At 36.8% G+C, this 19,633-nt stretch overlaps 1 protein-coding gene across 1 annotated transcript in view; it reads left to right on the top strand.

Moving 5' to 3' along the window:
• The window catches only part of INSC (INSC spindle orientation adaptor protein), a 102,288-nt gene that overhangs the window by 24,708 nt on the left and 57,947 nt on the right, over window positions 1–19,633 (top strand). Inside the window, exons 2-5 of the mRNA XM_067295517.1 lie at window positions 7,746–8,091; window positions 8,600–8,652; window positions 10,354–10,477; window positions 13,186–13,299. Of these exons, the coding sequence (XP_067151618.1) occupies window positions 7,747–8,091; window positions 8,600–8,652; window positions 10,354–10,477; window positions 13,186–13,299 (636 nt within the window). The 5' untranslated portion in view covers window position 7,746. The remainder of the gene's footprint in view (window positions 1–7,745; window positions 8,092–8,599; window positions 8,653–10,353; window positions 10,478–13,185; window positions 13,300–19,633) is intronic.

The raw sequence follows: 19,633 nt of genomic DNA, 5'->3' as shown, positions 1-19,633 counted from the left end.
CTCACATGGGTAGAGTTTAATATATGATAAAATTTAACCTAAATTTTACAGAAGTTAATCAGCAAGCTGAATTAGTCTGTGATTTTATATCGTGCCTCCCTTATGTTCTCTACCATGCCAGTAATTCTGAGATGGTGTAATGCTTCCAGACATTTTTAGAGGAACAACTTACAGTGATGATTTCTCAGAAAAACATAAAGATCTGAGAAGGACATTGGTGTAGCACTTAACACTGAATGATTTACGTGGCCTTTTGGATAGATGTGATGAAGCTGTAGTAAATTTACACACCATACCATATATATATATTAAGTGTTTATAGTGTTTTTACTTTCCTTACAGATATTTCTTTTATATTTGTGAATGCAAAGGATTTCACAGAATGCAGGAGCCTGACCACAGATGTTAAGTACTAAGTTTCACAGGCTGGTGTCCCTGCAGAAGTTGGATGGATGCCTAACAGGACACATGTATACAAGCTGTTTGTGGTTTTAACATGTTTTGTAGTAGCACTGACTCTGAGGATGCTGCTGGTTTGAATAGTCCCAGCGTTCCAGAGTGCAGATGCCAAACCGAATTTGGGTCCTGTGAAGTCCCAGTGAATAGCAAGAGGACCATCTCTGGTTTCAGGTCAGGTGAAGAGAGGACCATGGGTACTGGTCTTGAGAAAAATGACAATATTGGGGTGTTCTCAAGAAGCTCACAAAACAGTTGATTTATGACCACTATTATAAAAAATCTGTCTTTTACCTGTCACCTTTAAGTAACTCTGGTTTTGCTACCAGTGTTTAATTATGCTTGCTCTGTGGCATCCTGCTTCCTGAACTAGTGGTAAAACCTTTATTGCTTCAGCTGCATTTCTTTGTGGTCTAAGCTGACTCCCAAACTAAACATAAATGTTAAAGGGTGTAAGATACCACTGTTGGCTCTTAGAGTCCCATCTTCCAGAATACACTTCATCAGAATACTTGGCTGACTGCAGTGCACCATTACCTTTCATTAAGTTTTGTTGTTTTGAGAAATGTTCAATGGCTTTAGCCTGCATTATCTCTTATAGGCTTCGTTCAGGGAAATTGGTTGATCTTAATGACTGTAAGGAGTGAGTAATCATTGAGCAAATTAAAATACCATTTTAAATTGCCTTCTAACTTCTCTGAAAACAAGGAGCTACCTTGTTTTTATCAGTATTTTCTAAAGGTTTAAATAATTCATACTAAACTCATCTTTTGTCCTGGTGAAGTTGGGTTGCTGATGTTTTATTGGAAAAGAAGAAAATCAAATCAAAGAATACTGTGTCAATCATATATCTAATTTTTCCACTCGTCACAGCAATTACAGACAACAAATATTCATAGACCTCTTTATTGCTTTGTGAGTAACCTGCAAAGCAATTGTGTTCACTTAAAAATCAGGGACCTGATTCTCAGCTACCCTACTGCTATTCTGTACTTCTCTAGCTATGTAAAATTTTGCTAAAATCAGTGCAAATAGTGTCATGCATCTACAAAGCTCTTTCGTGCAATTAATATTGCCTACAGCAACTTTAGGATAAATAAGAGCCCTCTCTATGGCTCTTCCTGATTCCATGGAATCCTTCCACTGAGAGTTGAATTCTGCTGTCCATTTTATTGATGTAGAAACTGATCCTGGGTATACTGGGTGCCTATGAATAATTTTGAACAGATGAATTAGGAAAAAATTGCAGATTTATGTACAAAGAAGGGGCTAAATCTATTCAAGAATTTGTTTGTTGCCAATTAATTACCTACTGCTGATTAGAATAATAAATTTGAATGTAGTTGTAAGACCTGACATTGACTTTCACCTTAGGCTCATCTGGAAGTTGTACTAAATATTATCATTAGGACTGGTTATAAATCTGTCATAATGGGTAAAAATGGATAAAAAGACTGAGAAGCCTTGAAAACATAATTCTACTAAGCAGAAATCTTTACACTTTATAAATATAATGGCCACTGGAATTATTCACATGGATTGATCAGTTCAGACTTCCACACGGTGTTATAAAACATGAAATTTTTGCACTTAGTGAAATCCAGTGTTAAAATGGAGGCATAACTCTTTTTCATTGTTAACATTTGCTATTTAAAAAAAATTTGTATGAGCTGCCAGTTGAATTGAAGTAGAGAGCTCCAAGCTGGATAAATTTTGAAAAATGATCTAGTTATCATTATTTATTCACTTCTGCATGCATGTAGCACCAACATGAGATAGGCAGGATTGACATCTACAGGATTACACACAGTTTTAGGATCCTAAAAAGCTTAATGTTTCATTAGTTAACAAAATATGCAGTAAATGGAAGAAGGTAGCAAGAAAAAAAGAAAAGCTTGTAACAGAGCTGTGAATACGTCTCTTTAGAAAGCTAAAATGGGATTTTTATTTATTTATTTATTTTTAATGAATCTTTCTCCAGGATGAAGTTGTCACATAATGCAGAAATGTCTGTATGGAACAGGATCTCTGGCATCTGTTGAGGCTATATACTTTTAACAAGCTGTTGGTTTCAGCCAATGACACCAAATGATTTTGTCAATATGTAACAATTTAGAAAAGACACTGTTTTTTGGCAGGCAAACTAGGCAGAGTATTCAAATTGCTAGTTACTCAAGTTCAGTAGAATGCTGTTGAAAACTTAAGCAAATATTTTACTACCTCAATTAAAATAGAATGACTTTGAAGAAATGTCGGAGACTTTCTTTTGAGTTTTTATTTTGCACTGAATTATTTTTACTGCAATTTTTACATGAAATGCTGCTTTTATAGTATAAAGTCTAGATAAATTGCTTTTTTGTCAATATGCCATGAAATACTAAATTCAGAAATTCTAACTGGTGAGGAATTATTATGTATATATCTAAGGATCTTGGCCAGTTACCCTGCTACTGTTACTCCATTAAACAGAACTAAGCCAAATCACACAATAAGGCCCCATATGGTAGTATCAGTGTTGCTCAACATACTTGTTAACTTCCTGGAAAATAGTTATAATAGTAGATAACAACACACTTGCAGCTAATGCAAAATTACTCAGAGTAATTCGAAATAAAACAACCACAAAAAGTCACTGAAGTCTCTCTCAGTACTGAGTCTCTGAAAGATAAAATACTGGGTGAAACTGAATGTCAATGAACATAAAATAGTGCGTGTGAGGAGGAGATGCGAGCTGAAGAATAGAATCTCTTTAATCATACATATACAATGATGGATTCTAAATTATATATTATCACTCATAATATGTTTGACATCTGGAAAGCAAGCAAGTAAAACAGAAATGTAATTTGGGGAATCCTTTGAAAATAGGGACAGCACTGAAAACAATGCAATTGTATAAATCCATAACGTGTCAGAATCTTGGATATTGTGTACTGTTCTTGCCATCTTGTCTTAGAAGGACATAGGAAAACTAGAAAAGGTAAAAAGAAGGGCACAGGTATGATTAGAGGTGTGAAATCACTACTGCATGAGGACAGACTAACGGACTGACTTTAACTTGGAAATGAGATAACTGAGAAGATATGATAGACCAAATGAAATAATGAAATACACAAAGGGTGGATGTATAATTATCACTTCAGTATGTCTAAGCATACTAAGAGCCCATGTTAACATGTCCGAGCAGCAAGTTTAAAACAAACAAAAGAAACACTTTTTCATACAAAACATAATCAAGCAATATGAGACAATGCCACTAGTTGTTTTAAAGGCCAAAAGCATAACTGAGTTCAAAAAGGGATTAATGGCTACTTTTGTTCCATGAATTGTGTAAACATCCTGCTCAGACACAACTTCTGGCTTAGGAAGTCCCTAAAGCACTAATTGCCAGAAGATGGGAAGGAGGGGTTGCTCAGCTCTTGCCATGTCTGCTATAATCTTCCCTTATGCATCTGCTAATGGCCATGTTGGGAGCAAGATAATGGGCTAGACAGATTTTTTGGTTTGACCCATTATGACTGTTCTTATTTTATATCTGTAGTATCTTTTCAGTAATGGGAGGTAAGATGGAAATTTTCAGCTTGTTTTCCGAGTTCAGTAAATGCTGTCTGAAATATGATTTTAAAAGCTAATTATGAATGCTCACATTTTTTACTTTGCTTATTTTAATATATAAAAAATTAATCTGCAGATTCATCTGCTGAATGTTCAGGAAGATTTTCCTATTTGGGTACAGGGAGATGTGGATGAAGGGGAATCATTTATGTATTTCTCTTGACTAATAATGATTTTTTTTTTCCAAAAAGAACAGTGTCACAGAAACACTGACATAGTGAACAGGGAGAGTTTTCTGTGATTCTTTTGTCTGAAGGAGGGAGAATGATATTATTTCTGCCATTGTTGTGAGTTACCAATACAAGGTTTCACATAACAGGACATTCCAAATTCGACAGTTGGACTTCTGTCAGTGACTGTACTGGGAACACAGGCTAACAAAGAGAAATTCTTTAAAATCTGTACCTCTTTTTTGTACAACTTCATCATCCCTTTTTCTCATCAGAGTGAAAACTGGCTCTTTTGGATTGAAAGCAACACCAACAATTTTTTGTTTTATCTGACTAACCTTCAATTCTAGGTTTTTCCATGCAAATGTGTAATGTAGGAGTTTATTTGTACCTACTAATTAGAGATTTAATCAATTATCATAGAGCACTTTAGAATTGCAAAATCCATTATTCTATGTCAAATGAGTTTATCCTGTACAGCATGCAAACTGTGCATGTCATTATAAATCATGGTCTCAAACTTCTAAAGTTGTTATTTTTGTCTATTAGGGAACCTTGCTTCAGATCCAAAAAAGCTATAAGGAGACTACATATAGCAAAAATAGAGAGCCACAATTGATCACGAAATGCAATTACACAGTATTCAAAGCTGAGTGGAATAAAGACCTTAAATAGCAGTAGCCTGTAAAGTTTAAAATTAAAAGTAGCTTCATCCAATGCGGTGAAAAAGGGGACTGGATCAGTGAAACTTGTCTCTTGTATCTTGTTCACGACTAGCTTATATTAAACGACCTTTGAGGTGAGCATCTTCTTTGTATGTATGTAACAAATTTTGGTCATTTATGCAATGTTACTTCAGCACTTTAGGAGAGGATTTCTTGAATTCAGCTGGTGCTCAGTGTATAAATGGAAGCAAAAGAATTAACAAGGCCTTCTGCTCAGTCATCTTTAGCTTGGCTAATGCAATTGAAGAGTCTGTTCTTGCAGCAAGGCTTTATATAACAGCACAGAGCATTATTACTGTGGTGCTGAATGCAATAAATCAGTATCTGGATTAAAAGAAAGGGGGATATAATACAAACTTTCTTTCTGGTATATAGCATCTTGAAAAACTGAATACAAACTGCTGCACCACATAGCCAGAAGGTATATAGCAATCAACTACGTTCTAAGAGTAGCTATATGATACTGATGGAAGTTTGAATAAAGTCATAACTAAGTCCAGCTGTGTTTGCTTTCACTGAATTTCTTCTTTAACTTCCATTTTCCTTTCTTTGGACTCCTCTAGTACTAATCCATCTTTTGCTAGAAAAAGAGGTACTAAAAATTTGAGGGATTTCATATTGAGAAGACTCACCAAAATTTTAAGGGCTAAATTTTCAGCTGATGAAAACTGACAGAATGTTTCTTACATTTGTTGCAGCTGAGTGATCTGAAATTCCTACTAAGTGCTGCTTTTGAAAGTCTGTTGTGTGGGTGAACATTATGTCAGTTAGTTATGCTTGTTATAAATTCTGTGGAAACCGTTTTAGACATGCAAATCAAGAATAGCTGCAATACATTATTGACAGTGATAGGTTAAATGCTACCTGAAAATCATGTCCTTCAGAATGTATCAGACTGCACACTGAAGAACCATGCCACGGAGACTTGCCAGGGACTCTTCAAACTCTTGGCCTCTTGCTTTGCCTTTTTTAGCAGTGAGTGACCTTGTGTTGAGAGGGATATAATGGGGCTAGGGGGGACAGATGTTGATGAAATCTCTCTTTACCATTACAAGATCAAAAATTTTCTCGTAGGCTTGGGTTATGCCATGTAAATATGCCATGTAATGATTCACTAATTCTAATTTCAGCAGCCATCATTAAGAATTTTTTAAGCTTGTGGAAAAAGATAAGAGAAGGAAAATTTAAACAATTTGAAAATAAATTAAGAAAGACTTTCTTCTTAATAACTCCTGTGTCTTTTTCCTTTAGCTGTTTATAACTGTCCCTTAGATTTATAGAAAGATGATGATAACCAATCTCTTGTGAGAGTTAGGAAGGGGGAAATGGTAGCTGAAATAATCTGGATCTGCTGGTAAACCTGAACAATTTTTTTTTTTTTTTTTTTTAAGTCTGATTTCTGGAGACAAATGGTGTCTGTTTGGTCCTGGGTTTGAAAGCAAGGGTCAGATGGGATCCCTTTGCAGAGCTGATGCTTTTTCCTTGGGGAGTTGGGGAACCTACAAAGGGAAACAGAGTTCCAGTCTTAGATGTGTGAGGTGAGAGCCAAAGTATGAAGCTGTGAGCCTGCAGCTTTGTGCAGGGTGACTGAGAGTCTGCAGGAGGCAGCGATCGGCCAGACAGGCTTCAGAGAGAGGGAACAAACTTCCGCGAATCAAAGGGGTCAGTGTTGCTGCCACTGAGGAAGTCCCTGAGTTAAGTGAAGCAAAAGCAGAAGCCAGAGCCTGCCTGCAGAGACCAAGTGGGTAAGGAGGAACGCGGTTCTGCAGCCTCTACTCCATGTGACCTTTAGTCATGTAAAATTAATAACACTAGTTCTGTCTGCCTGGCTCTGTAGGTGTGTGTTGTGGGGGGCAAGGAATAAGAGTTTTTTCGGTCAGATCTGGGCAGCTCACTATAAGTAGAAGTTTTAGGTAACTCTACCTTGATTCTCCGGGGGACTCAGGATCCCTCACACAGACAAGCTCAGAATGGCCCAGAAGATGTACAACTGCTCTCTTGGGTGCCATGTTTATTGTCTGTGTCACTGCTGGAGGGTGCAAGGGTGCAGAATGCAGGCTTATTACTCACCAGCCTTGTGTTAGGGTATACTCTGTGAAGAATTTCTTTCAGACTGACCAGTTCACAGAACCTTGGCAGTAGTGCAGAAAATGCACTTTGCAAACTGGATGTCAAAATCATACAGAGAGTAGTATGAAAAAAGGGGGAGGGTAAAGAGCTTTGCCAGGAAGAGAACCCAGCTGAGGTTATGGCATTGTGATATGGCAGAAACTGATGTTGCTGACAGTATCATTAGTTGCCTTGGTTTGGTTGTGTCAGTGTGGATGTAAGGGCTTTGAGAGGTGCTGCAAGGTAAAACTTTTTCTGTTCAGTGACTAACAGGTAAAGAGTGCTTAGGAAAAGCTGGTACTACAGTCCCACAAACAACAAGCAAACGCTCCTTTGCTGTCATATTAAACGCTGAATTTACAAGGAACTTTGGGGCCTGTTCTGCCAGAACCTTTGTCTAAACTGTTCAAGTTTACTTACCTCTAGTCCCTACTGATTTTACACAAACAATTTTATAGCAGGCTATGTGGTGTAAAGGTGATTAGAAAAATAAAACCCATCTTTGGAATAGGAAACATGCTGCTGCATTACTACAGGTAAGTTATTTGCTCAATCAGTTGCCACCTGGTAGGTGGATGTAGCTTAAATATTGTATTTCTGAAGGCTAGTCTAAATTACTTAAGATTGTTTTGCTTTACCTTATTCTTCCCTCTCTTTTTCTGTCTTCTAGCATGCACTTAATTCAGGTGGACTCTGTTCAGCGATGGATGGAAGATTTGAAGTTGATGACAGATTGTGAATGTATGTGTATTCTCCAGTCCAAACCGATCAGCATTGAGAAGGATGAACAAAATGAACTTATCCTTTCCTCACAATATAGTACATGTGATAATTTGCAATTGCTATTAAAAAGAGCTTGGATCATAAGCACAGAGTTGACCAGGATTGCTCAAAAACTGGAGAAGAATAGATGGCAAAGAGTCCACAGCATGACAGTACGAGTCAACTGCCATGTACGTTCAATGATAAATGAATACAATATATTCACCAGGAATTCTTCAGAAGAAATGCACCAGGTGGGGGTGCCTTACCAGATGTCTTATTTGCCTTGTTTAACTTTTTAATTGTAATAATTGCTATTTATTTTAAGCACTTTGTAAGAAATATTTGCATACCATTACTGGTGCTTGGTTAACACTTTCTAGTCCCTTTTTCATTGTTGAAACATTTTTGTCTCAGTTTGGATCCTTTTTTTAATCATAATTCTGAATGTTGTAAATGGTGACAAATCATGTTGAAAAAAATTTAGTTTTTGAGGACCACTGGACTGAAGTAATTAGACCTCCCTATCTGTGAGGTCTCTTTTCCATTAAGATGTATAAAATGTCACTTTTTTTCGTTATCTTCAGTTTTATTTCTGCTCATATTGCTTAGAAAAGAAAGTGGAAAAAGGGTGTTCATATAAAATATTAGGTTTCTGAAGAGGTTTTTATCTACTTACTATAAACAAGCATTATTTATTTTTTAAGAACAATCATGTATATGGTATATTGCTTTAAAGCCTCTTTCTTTCTTTCTCTGCAGTTTGAGAAACTTTTAATAGACAAATGTTCAGAGTTTACAGCATTCACAGAAAGGTAATTTAAATTTTCTGGCTGAAATACTAATTTTGCTGTTTTATTATGTTGCAGAATTTCTAATGAGAAGTACAAATCCACTAACACTCTCAAAAGTTTGAACTGGGCCCCTGCAGCTCTGAAAGGCTTTCTGAATGAAAGCCTTCACCCTGTGGGTGAAGTGAGTTGCTTTTATCTAAAGTACATCCTACTGAAAGATGGGGATCTGTTGTTGCACAAAGAGCCTCACACAGACACAAAGCTGTGTGCAAGTAGATTTTTCAGGGCTTTGGGACATCAAGGGGGAAAGTCTGGCTCTAATGATATCAGTGACGAAACTCCCATTGAGTTCTTCAGAGACAAGATTTCAGTCTGTGTGTGAAAACTTATGTTGTGAAATTGGGGTACTACGTGTTCCTGCATGAACATATCCATGTATTAGTAAATCAAACACGAATAAATATATATTCCTTTAAATTGTGGTTGTAGGTTTACTTAGCTCCATGCACTCTAGAATGCTGTCTATATAAGAGACCAGAAAATAAGAATTTCCTTTATAGTTCTTATCATGGTGTTTTCCCCTGACTGACAGAAGTTATTCTCTCCACCATAGTTCAACCAACAGTCTTTTTCTATTTACTTTAAACACTGTGCATGTCATTCTGCTCCAGAGATCATCAGGGAAAAAGACACCAGCTAATTATCAGGAAAGAACATTTCTTGAGTGCTGCTGGTTTTTGCCAAACCCACAGAGCTTAGAAACTTGTATATGCTCCTTTGGGACATATAGTATCAACTTTAATGAGAGCTCCAATGTTGTAGTGTCTGCCCCAGATCATCCCTTTCACTCCTTGGGTGTTTGACAAAAAGTTGATACAGGTCATGGGTGAGAGATGGGTACAGCTGAAAAAGGGGACTGTTGTGTAGATGGAGACACTGCTCAACCAAACTAGGCATATCTTCCATTATGGTGGTTTGCACTGGTGGAATGTTTTGACAATTTAAATGAATGCATTTCTGAGAGGAAGTACTAGTTATTTCATTTGAACTGTATAATGTTTTCCATCTTTATCTTGTGTGTTCAGTTGCAGCCAAGTATCACAGGTTACAGAATAATTATACTAACTCTGTAAAGCTGCTCTATATAATCTTTTTGCATAGAAAGCTGAATTTTGCTTTTGGGTACACTGTGTAAGTTTAAAACAGCTTTACTGATCTGGGGACACACTCATTTTAGGCCCTTATCCTGCTGCCCTTAAAATATGGCAAAGCAAATAAAGAAATGAAGATTATTGAAACTACTTCTTTGGTCTTGAAAGAGACACAGCTGCAGGTGAAATGCAGGTACACCACAGTGGACTGTAACTATAAGCATAGGTCAAAAACAGAAGAGTTACACTAGTATAAATGCAGAGCATCTGCAGCAGAAATTGGCCTGCAGTCTGTGAAGTAAACTGTTATCTTGATATTATAATTAATGTCCACAGTTACCATTTGCTATTATACTTACTATGTGTAGACAATGCTTTAACAAAATCTGCTGTGATATTAGTGACACAAAGTGTGTGTCCTGGTGTGAACAACTGAATCCCCATTATATCCCCATTATTAACATACTGACGCACCGTCAAGAAGTTACGTGTGACAGTCAACTTGATAAAACAATTGTTGCCTATGGCATCTTTTTTTTCCTTCATCTTTTCCCTTTCTCCTTCTTTCCAGGTGCATACAGACTGAAGATGAACAGATACTGAAATCCATGAAATCTTGTATTAATGAAACACTCACTACTGTTGCTCAGTATTTTGGCCAGTTGATAGAGCTGGTTTTAACACACAAGGCACAGGTCAGTTTAAATTTTTTTTTTTTAAAGTATGTTATCCTGAAGGAAAATATCCATTTGGGGAGGAATATAATTACAGCTCTCAATTTTCAGCAAACCTATGATCAGTGATTCAAATATCCTGCAAAGAGATGTAGATGTTTGTTTTCTGAGAAAGCATAGTCTCAGATTCTCCAATAACTTTATTTTTGATCATGGCTTTACAGTTATTCCATATGCATTAATCTAGTTTTTCCAGAACACAAGCTTTCTTCATTTTTAACACTCATTGACCTGATTCTAGTATCTGCAACAAAATGATCTTGTGGCTCACTGTATTTGATTGCTTTTCCTGTTAGGCCTCTTTCACTGCAAGGAAGCTAATCTCTGGACAGTGTCTTGTTAACAAAACCTCTGGACCAATTTACTCTCACCTTATGTAGACAATGCCTTTCTTTAGAAACCTTGAAAAAACTCCTGCCCCCTCTCAATGATTCTCATTAAAAACTAAACCTTTTATAACATGTGTGTATAACGTATATTATTACAGTGCACTTATTTTTTAACCAGTGCATATCATAGACTCTAAGAAGTAGTGATAAAATATAACATAGTATGCAAGCTATACGTGACTATCAGCATTCTTTTTGCATCAAAAGAGAAAATAACCCCTTACATGGCAAACAAAAAAGATCAACTAAACCAATAGCCAACCAAGAGTGTGAGGATTTGAGAGTAAAGTCCTTCATATACGTATAACCTTTCAGAAGTAATGATGCATCTTTGCAGACATGATGTGTAAATTCCAGTGGTGATTAAAAGGTAGGTAAATACACTGAGTAGTTAGACTATGACTACAAATGTATTAATTTTTTTCCATTAGAGCATTTTTGAGATAATAGCAACTTGTAAGTCTAACTAATCTATCTTGACTTAAATTGGTTTCTTTCTGGACATCTCATTATTAATCCCTTTGCACCCTCTCATCTTCCTCAAAAAAACTAAAAAACCAAATGTAGTTATGCTCAATTTGTTTGTACATCTTTCAGAACTGATGTGATACTGAAATTTTATGCTGCACCTGCATGAAAAAAAGAAAATGAGGGGCTAAGTGAAGAAGGAATTTACTACTTTGTAAAACAAAATTACTGCATGGTATTGCTTAAATTCTAATGTACCTTGGTGCTTTCAGATAGCAAACCCTATTGTTGTGTGTCTCTTTCATAATCATCCTTCATAGTTTTAAGAGATTACTGCGAGGAAGTGAGAACCCCCAGAATATATTCTCAGAGTTACAGTCAAACTAACAAGCTTCTTGCTAATGCACTTTGGTTAGGATTTATGAGAACTACATGAAATGCCATGTATGAGTCTAAGTAAGTAAATAATTGCACATCACTAAAGGGTTCTAAATGACAAATTCAGTGAGTAGGGTGTGATTGTTTGATGCCTAGTCTTTTTAACCTGAAAAGTAATAGTTCTTCATTGTTAATAGTTCTGTCTTGGACACTTTGACAGTTAATGACATGTATTAAATCCTACTCTCTTTTTCTTTTAAGGAAGCCAAATTAATTACTTTGCGTCATACTGTGTATTTGCATGGCTGAAGACTTAGAGGAGAAATCATTAATAAAAACAGTTTTAGAAGCAGTTTTCTGAGCTTTTTGGTCAGGTCGTGTGCTGACTTCTGCCATACAACCATGCTGTCTGTGGGTAGTCTGCCAGTCTGAAGCAGTCTATGTGTCTGTGTTAGAGGCCAGGACTCGCAGCTTAAATTGTTTTCACAAGAGTTTCTTTTCCAATTAGTGTATCAAGATTTTATTCAGGATAGGATCAATTTCAAAGTATAAACCAATAAGTTATGCCTTTTTCAGAACATTTTTCTAAGGAGAAATGCTAGAAGTGGGAGAAAGGGGAACACAGCCTTTTAAAGGGAAGATAATTGAATTTTGTATCAATCACAGTGTAAAGTGTGGCCTATTTCTTTGCACTTCTTACCAAGTTGTACTGAAAATGAAAATGTTTACCTTCTTTCTTCTGAGGAATATAACTTGTTCTTCCTGTAGTGATTATATGCACTTACAGAGAGGGTAAAATTCAATAAACTTCATATTATTCTAACAGCTCTGTTAATCTGTGCAGCTGCAATGGCACACATGCAAAAGCTATTTAAAACTCTTTAGAAAGATAGAAGTATTTAATCTATTTCATATATTGGAGAATTAAACTATATTTCTCTAAGAGAATTGCCTGTATTGGTTAATGAGATTTTCTATGTAGATTGAGAATAGTGATAATCCATGGCCTTAGAAAACAGTATTAGGCTGTAGCAATAACAAGGTGGAAATTTTGTATCATCTTGTGATACAGCCTCTGCACTAAGAATTTCTGAAAATTTTAGTTTAATTCTAGGCCAAAACAAATAATAATTTACTAAATAGCTGTGGAGCTCTTTATGAATACTTTCAAACTCATATCTGTTTTCTTACTCCATTCATATTTATTTTAAAGATCACTATCTATTCTTGGTTACATTATTCAAATATAAATAAATGTGGTAAAGTGTTATCAGAGTCAGACTCCTGCCCATGTTTTTTCCCCCTTTTTCTGGGTGAGAAGTAACATGACATTGATTTAATGGACTAGATTTTCCACTCCATTTCAACTTTAAATACAACGTGGTAATGTTTTTCACTGGAAATAACTGATGTTTATTATCTTATGTCACACAGAACCTGCTGAGACAAATAGAGTTGTCAGACAATGTGTACATCACTGAGTCGGCTATTAGTAGTTTATTCAGCCTTACCCAGGAAGGTGCTCATCTGTGCCGCATCATAGCTAAGGTAAGGGTGTATATGGATTAATTCAAAGTAAAACTAGTGATACTAGTGAATTAATTATTTTACTCAGCACAGTAGTGGTTGCGAGCTTTTAAATGTACAGTAGGAGATAAAATTCTGTGTTTCAGGAGATAGATAATCCAGGTCAAAGAAAAACAGTTCGAGAAACTATTCTTTCTTTTGTGGTTTTAAAAATAAATTGAGCATGCAACAGTAAGGAGATAGCAGACAATAGGGCTCCTTTCAGTTAATGATTCTTCATAATGTAGATATTTCACAGAATAATTCAGGTTTGAAGGGAACTCAGGAGACATCTAGTCCAATGTCCTGGTCCTGATGGTGAATTTTTTAATTTTTTTCCCCCCCTATATCCAATTAGAACCTCTCTTGTTTGAATTTATGCCAGTTTTTTCTTGTCCTTGTGCTGGGTGCTGCTGTAAAGGGCCTGACTCTGTCTTATTGATAACCTCCTCTTAGGCATTGGAAGGCTGTTATTTTATTTTCCCCACCTCTGCCCCTCCTGTGCTCTCCAAAATTCCTGCTTACTGGAGATGAATTGCTTTATCTTGCGCTTATACAGCCCAGATGGTGCCATTTATTCAGTCACCAAAACATAAGCAAAATGGGAAGAACCTCTGAATAGGTTCAGCTGGCCCACTTAATATTGATAACTCAGTATCTTGTAGATGAGAGATTTAGACTAAAGTTGCATGGGCAAGCACAGGAACGGGGAAGCTTCTAAGTCCTTGTGATTTATAGCTGTCTTAAGTCTTTCAAACTTGATCAATTGCTGAGCTTAAAATCAAGGCTGATTCCAGATTAAGATTTTCAGATGTCAGTTTGTGAAGTCTGCTAACATATACAGCACATTCCTCCCAAAATGAATTTTATCTGTTGAATCAGAACTTAAAACCTATATGTTGGGGGAACACACATTGGACTGGAAAAGCAATGAGCCAGGAGGAGTAACTTCTTAGTGGGCCTCTGCTTTATAACATGGAAATTCTGTTAATATCTCAGTTCCTTGTTCAGGGTATTGTTTTGCACATGCCAGAGATAGGTGTGTGGTGACGGTGACAAAGAGACATGAAGCAAAAGATTTGGATGTAATTCCTTGGCTTGCAGCTCAGCTCTGAGTTTAGTCCTAAAATACATGACTAGTAAAGAGTGTCTGTCTTTGGCAGTCTTTTGCTGTTTCTCTCCAAAGACTCTTCAGCAAGAATTATGGGAATAAGTGTAAACTGACTATCTTTATTAGATTTTTTTTTCCAGGTCAAGCTGGTTCAGAATACTGAGATAACATTATGATATGCCTCAAAAGTTCAAAATGTTATTCAGACTGAAATAAGTATCCGAGTATTTTGTTGCTGCTGTCACCAGAGGAGCTAAATAATTATGGTTTCATCATGAAGTAAAACACATTCCAGACTGCTTGGCAGATCCCAAACACAGCATATTTGTCCAGCGAGTATTTATTTTATGACATTATACTATAATGCACTGTAATGGAGAGATGACAGCTTGGTAGAACCAACAACACAGTGACTTTCCTGTTCCCATAAGAGAAAACCTTCAGCTGCTTTTTACAGTATGTTTGCAGCTTGAGAATACCATCTGCATTTTTTTTTTCTGATGAGTTTCAAAAATGCAAAGTGCTTCTTTATGACATATTGACTGAATTTCTGGAATATTGTGAATTTCCTTGATTGTTTTTCCTACAATTTTCCACTGAAAAGGGCAATAAACAGATAAATTATTTTAATGTATCACTCATTTTAGCAGGTTTTTAGAAATATTTGCTGCCAATGAAAAAGAGACTTCAGGGCTTTTAACTTTAAAATTGAAGATGTATTGAAATTATGCCCATTAGGACACTATTGAAACCTGTGAGGACCATCAAGAGAAATCATTATTTAATGATCACAGAAGGAATGGAATCAACTTATTGTTAATTCTCTTGAGAGAGCATTTAAAACAGAAATTAAAATAGTGGCAAGGATAGATTAAAAAGCATTTTTAAAAGAATTTGTGGTTAACTGGTTAACAGTTCAGACACCAGAATTTGACTGATTTCAGTATATTGTAACTCAAAAAGTCAATCAAACTTTAATACTGAAAGCAGTTAAAAGAGTTTGTTAATGATGAACCTGAAAAAATGGAGTGTGTTCATGATGTACCCTGGTTATAACGTAACTGATGTTAGTTCCTTTTATTTATGTTTTCAAGACCAGTGTACGGTCTGAATGATCTGGCAAATGATGAACAAGTAGTCTGGGGCATAATCCAAAATCCACTGGTATAAATAAGAATATTTCTGGCACAGTGGGCGTTAATAGTTTGAACAGTTGAACAGTGATTCCGTCTCTTATTCACTCCCTCTCTATTCATTCCATCCCTACTCCAGTTTTGTTTCTTTAGCTTTGCTGCAATTGATTTTTCCCTTTTAACTTAATAGAGTATACTAATGCTGTTGTACAGTTAAGGTCCTTAAAATGCTCAATTTCAATGCTAATGAGCCAGGTTCATAATATGAAAGGAACAAATCAACTAGTATGTTTCATGCTACATAGCAGCATCTCTACCTAAAAGTGCCACAATAGTATTCAGAAATCAGCCAGGTAGTATATATGTGGAACCTAATTGAGGGCAGAAATACCTGTTTCACAGAAAATGGAACAAAAGCATTTTTGTGAAGACAGAGACACTGAAATCACAGAATCAAAATAAAGCCCTCAACAAGCTCTGAAAGCTGCACTACAGAAGCAGCTGAGGATTTCCTCAGCACCAAATCTCCACCTATCTGCAGAGGCAGAATAGTTCTGAATAGGTGCAGCCAGATAATTGCCATTTTGCATCCTCCATTGGTGAAAATGTTTTATGTACTGGGCAAAAGTCAGTTAGGCATTCATTTAAAAATGTAGTGAATAGCCTTTGCTTTCATCATGGCTTTAGTAGTACCAGTTGTATCAGTTATTAATACTTTTACTGGAGTTATGTGAATGACAGACAAACATCCACTTAAAAAGAAGCACTGTAATAAACAATTTTAAGACCCATGTAAAAAAAAAAAATAAATAAAAAAAAATCCAGTTTTCTGAAAGGGCAAAGCGATCCAGTTTCCTGAAAGGATGTGAGAATTGAGTGCATAGTATTTTTACAAATACTTGCATGAATTGATTGACTGAGAGGAGATGGAGAGAGATGAACTTTCCATCATTTGCTTTTGGCGTTTTTGCAGTCTGCCAGGATGCAGAGATGTTTTCACAGGAATGCCTTTCTTCCAGGCTTTCAGGCTGACACTGAAAAGGAATTTTATGAGATCCAGTATACTGCTCCACAGTGGCCCCTGGCAGACCTTCTTGTTTGCAAACTCCAAGAGACAGCTACAGTGTCTCCTGGAACTTATGTCTGCTTATCTGCAGAGGCTCATGTCTGCAAGCATGTCATATGTAAGAGAACCAACTGTCTTGCAGTTCTATCTAGGACAAAAGTAAAAATGGTTTCATAATACACTACCAGAGCCTCTACATAAAAAGGAAATGCAAAGTGTATTTCCACAGTCGTCTTATTAGAATGGGGGGGAAAAAAAGCTCCAAACCCCCAATCTTCAATTTAAATAAAGCTCAGGGATTCTGCAGGAAACCCCAGTAGCATGATAGGCTCCAACAGGCTTCTGGACATTGCTTCAAATACAGTTTTCTTTGTGCCACTTGATGTATTACCACTTCCTTCAGCACCATTGGTGTTGTTTTAGTGTCTTTCCTGACAGTACTTCTTAAGTACGAACCACGTCAAGTAGGGAGAAACTTTACAGTCAGCTGTACATATAGGCAACGAGTACACAGAGAAACAGCAACACATCTTAAGCTCTGTGTACAGAGGAGTTAGATATTATTAAAGATGTAATTTTAGAGATACCTTGAAACCATCATTTTCCTTTTATGGGAATTGTCAGAATGAACAAAATGTGAGAAGAAGAGGTGTGAACTATGCTTTGGAGTTTATAAGGGCAAATAACGGAGTCATGTGCTGACCCTCATGCTTCCATAACACACAGACAAATAGCTACTGCAGATGCAACCTCAGGTGAATAACAGACCCTTATTCTTTCAAAGAAACAACTTTTTCTGATAATAAAAATCCCTCCAAAATCATCCCTTACTCACCCATTCATTATGGTCCTAGCCTTGTGTCAGCTGAAGCAAAGCTCTTATTGATTGCAGGAGGTCAGGATCCCTCCATAGGTGAAGAGGGGCATCATCACAGTATAGGTTACCTCTGACAGAGTGTGTTTTCATTCACTGAGTATCTGTTGCTAATGGTGAGTGTAAACCAATTGCTCTGCCAAGACCAGTCATACTGGTAACCCCTTCAGAGTTTGGACAATTGAGGATACTTGGATCCTGAAAAAGTGAGAATACTATGGCATTATGCGAGGTCAAGGATAGGATAATCTCATCCCCAGTGTATATAGACAGAAAGAAACCGTGTTTCTTAAGCTTCTGCTTGTGGAGTGATGTTCCAATCCTGTGCCCTGCTCAAAGAAGAGGTTAAGTAGCACCATCTAATCATTTTATTTCTGATCTGTATTTAGATGGATGTTTGCACCATAAAAGGTACTGCTCTGTTCCCAAGGCTGTGAATGAGGTCGACTGAGAAATGTGTAGTGGATCCTGGCAACAGCTTGAGAGGTTTAATTTTTTTTAAATTGGTATTTGAGCTCCACTCAGTGGTATCCAAAATCAATGCTAAAATGTTGAGTATAAAGGAAATGCAGAACTAACAATTTGAGGAAAATTGATCTTGTGCTTTTTATCATTGTGGGAGTTCCACAATAGTTTAATTTACATAAATCTCTTAATTTATTGCTAATACTACATTGATATGTCACAGGATGCGCTAAATGGTTTCCATGTGAGGAAATGGATCCCCTTACAAAAAGAACCCGAAGTGGTGTTTGGTTGCCAAATTATGGTGGTGTTTCCATCGCCTGATTTGTGTGTCTGTTTCCTCTGTGCACTGAAGTGCTTTTGTCCTGACTCACCATCATCGTTCACCTTCTGTGTATTGCCTCTGTTACTTGCCTCAGTGAGCAATGTGGCAGAGGAATCGTAACAGATCAGAATTTTGAATTCAATTACTTGAGTAGTTACTTATGGCAGTGAAAAAGTGCAAGGTGATAAAAATTTGGAACTCAGTGCGCTTACTAAGACGGTGAGAATGGATTCAATTTTTGCGAAGTTCTCAAAACCTCCCACAGATGCTGAAGTTTCCTTGAGATTGTTCTTCTTATTGCTGGTAAAAACTAGCCAGAGAAGTGAGATTATTTGTTTACAGTGAAAGGAAGACTCAACAGATTTGTCATGGAAACTTGAAGTCTTACTCTCCTTAAGAATGTGGGGTCTTGTGGGACTCTGTTTTAGTTTTTCCGTCCTGTCTCAAGCTATAAAGAACACATCTAAAGCACTTCAAAACCTTGGCCATGCAAACCAGGAACCATGATAATATAAGGCTAGCTGGAGCTGGTTTCTTGCATTATATTTTGATAAGGGTTTCAGCCTCTCTTCCCCTCCCCCCCACCCCCAGTTTAACCAATTTAACCAATTTAAAAAGGCTTTGAAATGCTAAACCCCTTGCTGAAAAAATGTCTATAATTTTATTCCAGGTGGAGGCACCATTCAACTCACTAGAAACCATTTTGAGCTTAGCAGTGAAAATTAAAATGCAGATGTTCATTGTTTTAGCATGTAACTTCATAATCTGCTGGGAAAGGGTCATGTTGCTGACTCATCCTGGCAGCCAGCTAGTTGTTCTCACAAACTGTCAGAACTATAAAGACTAAGAAGCTCTCTAACACAAATGAGTAGTAGCACGGATGAGGTAAGAAATGAGGAAGGGAGAAATCCTAAAAGAAATCTTTAAGCTCTGTGCTAAGGAAAAAAACCCAATATTGTGCTGTGAATTTTGGACCATAATATGTAGTGCTCATCTGGAGGCAACTACACTGGCGGCAGCATGGTGGAATCTCCACCAGTTTAGGCCTTTTAAAAGCAAAAAGAGAAAATGAGGAAAGCAAGAGTCAGGTGGAGCATTCGTTCCAACAACCAGAGAAAAACGTGGGAAGTTTTGCTCCAGTTTCTGCCTGCAGATCAGCTTCCCATGTTTGGAACCAAATGTTGATAAAATCCACCTCTGTCATGTTTTATGACACACACTTAAACACTAGACAGCATGACTAATTTGCTGTGTCATTGTCTGGGGTTTCATCTGCTGCAGGGATGCCTTCACAAAAGTGTCTTCTATTACTTATTTCTACTGGATTTTGATCCTGGGATCT

The sequence above is a fragment of the Apteryx mantelli genome, chromosome 4 (assembly GCF_036417845.1).
Source record: "Apteryx mantelli isolate bAptMan1 chromosome 4, bAptMan1.hap1, whole genome shotgun sequence".
Classification (NCBI taxonomy): Eukaryota; Metazoa; Chordata; class Aves; order Apterygiformes; family Apterygidae; genus Apteryx; species Apteryx mantelli.
Note: the sequence above shows the minus strand (reverse complement) of the source record. Positions and strands in the feature narration are given on the sequence as shown.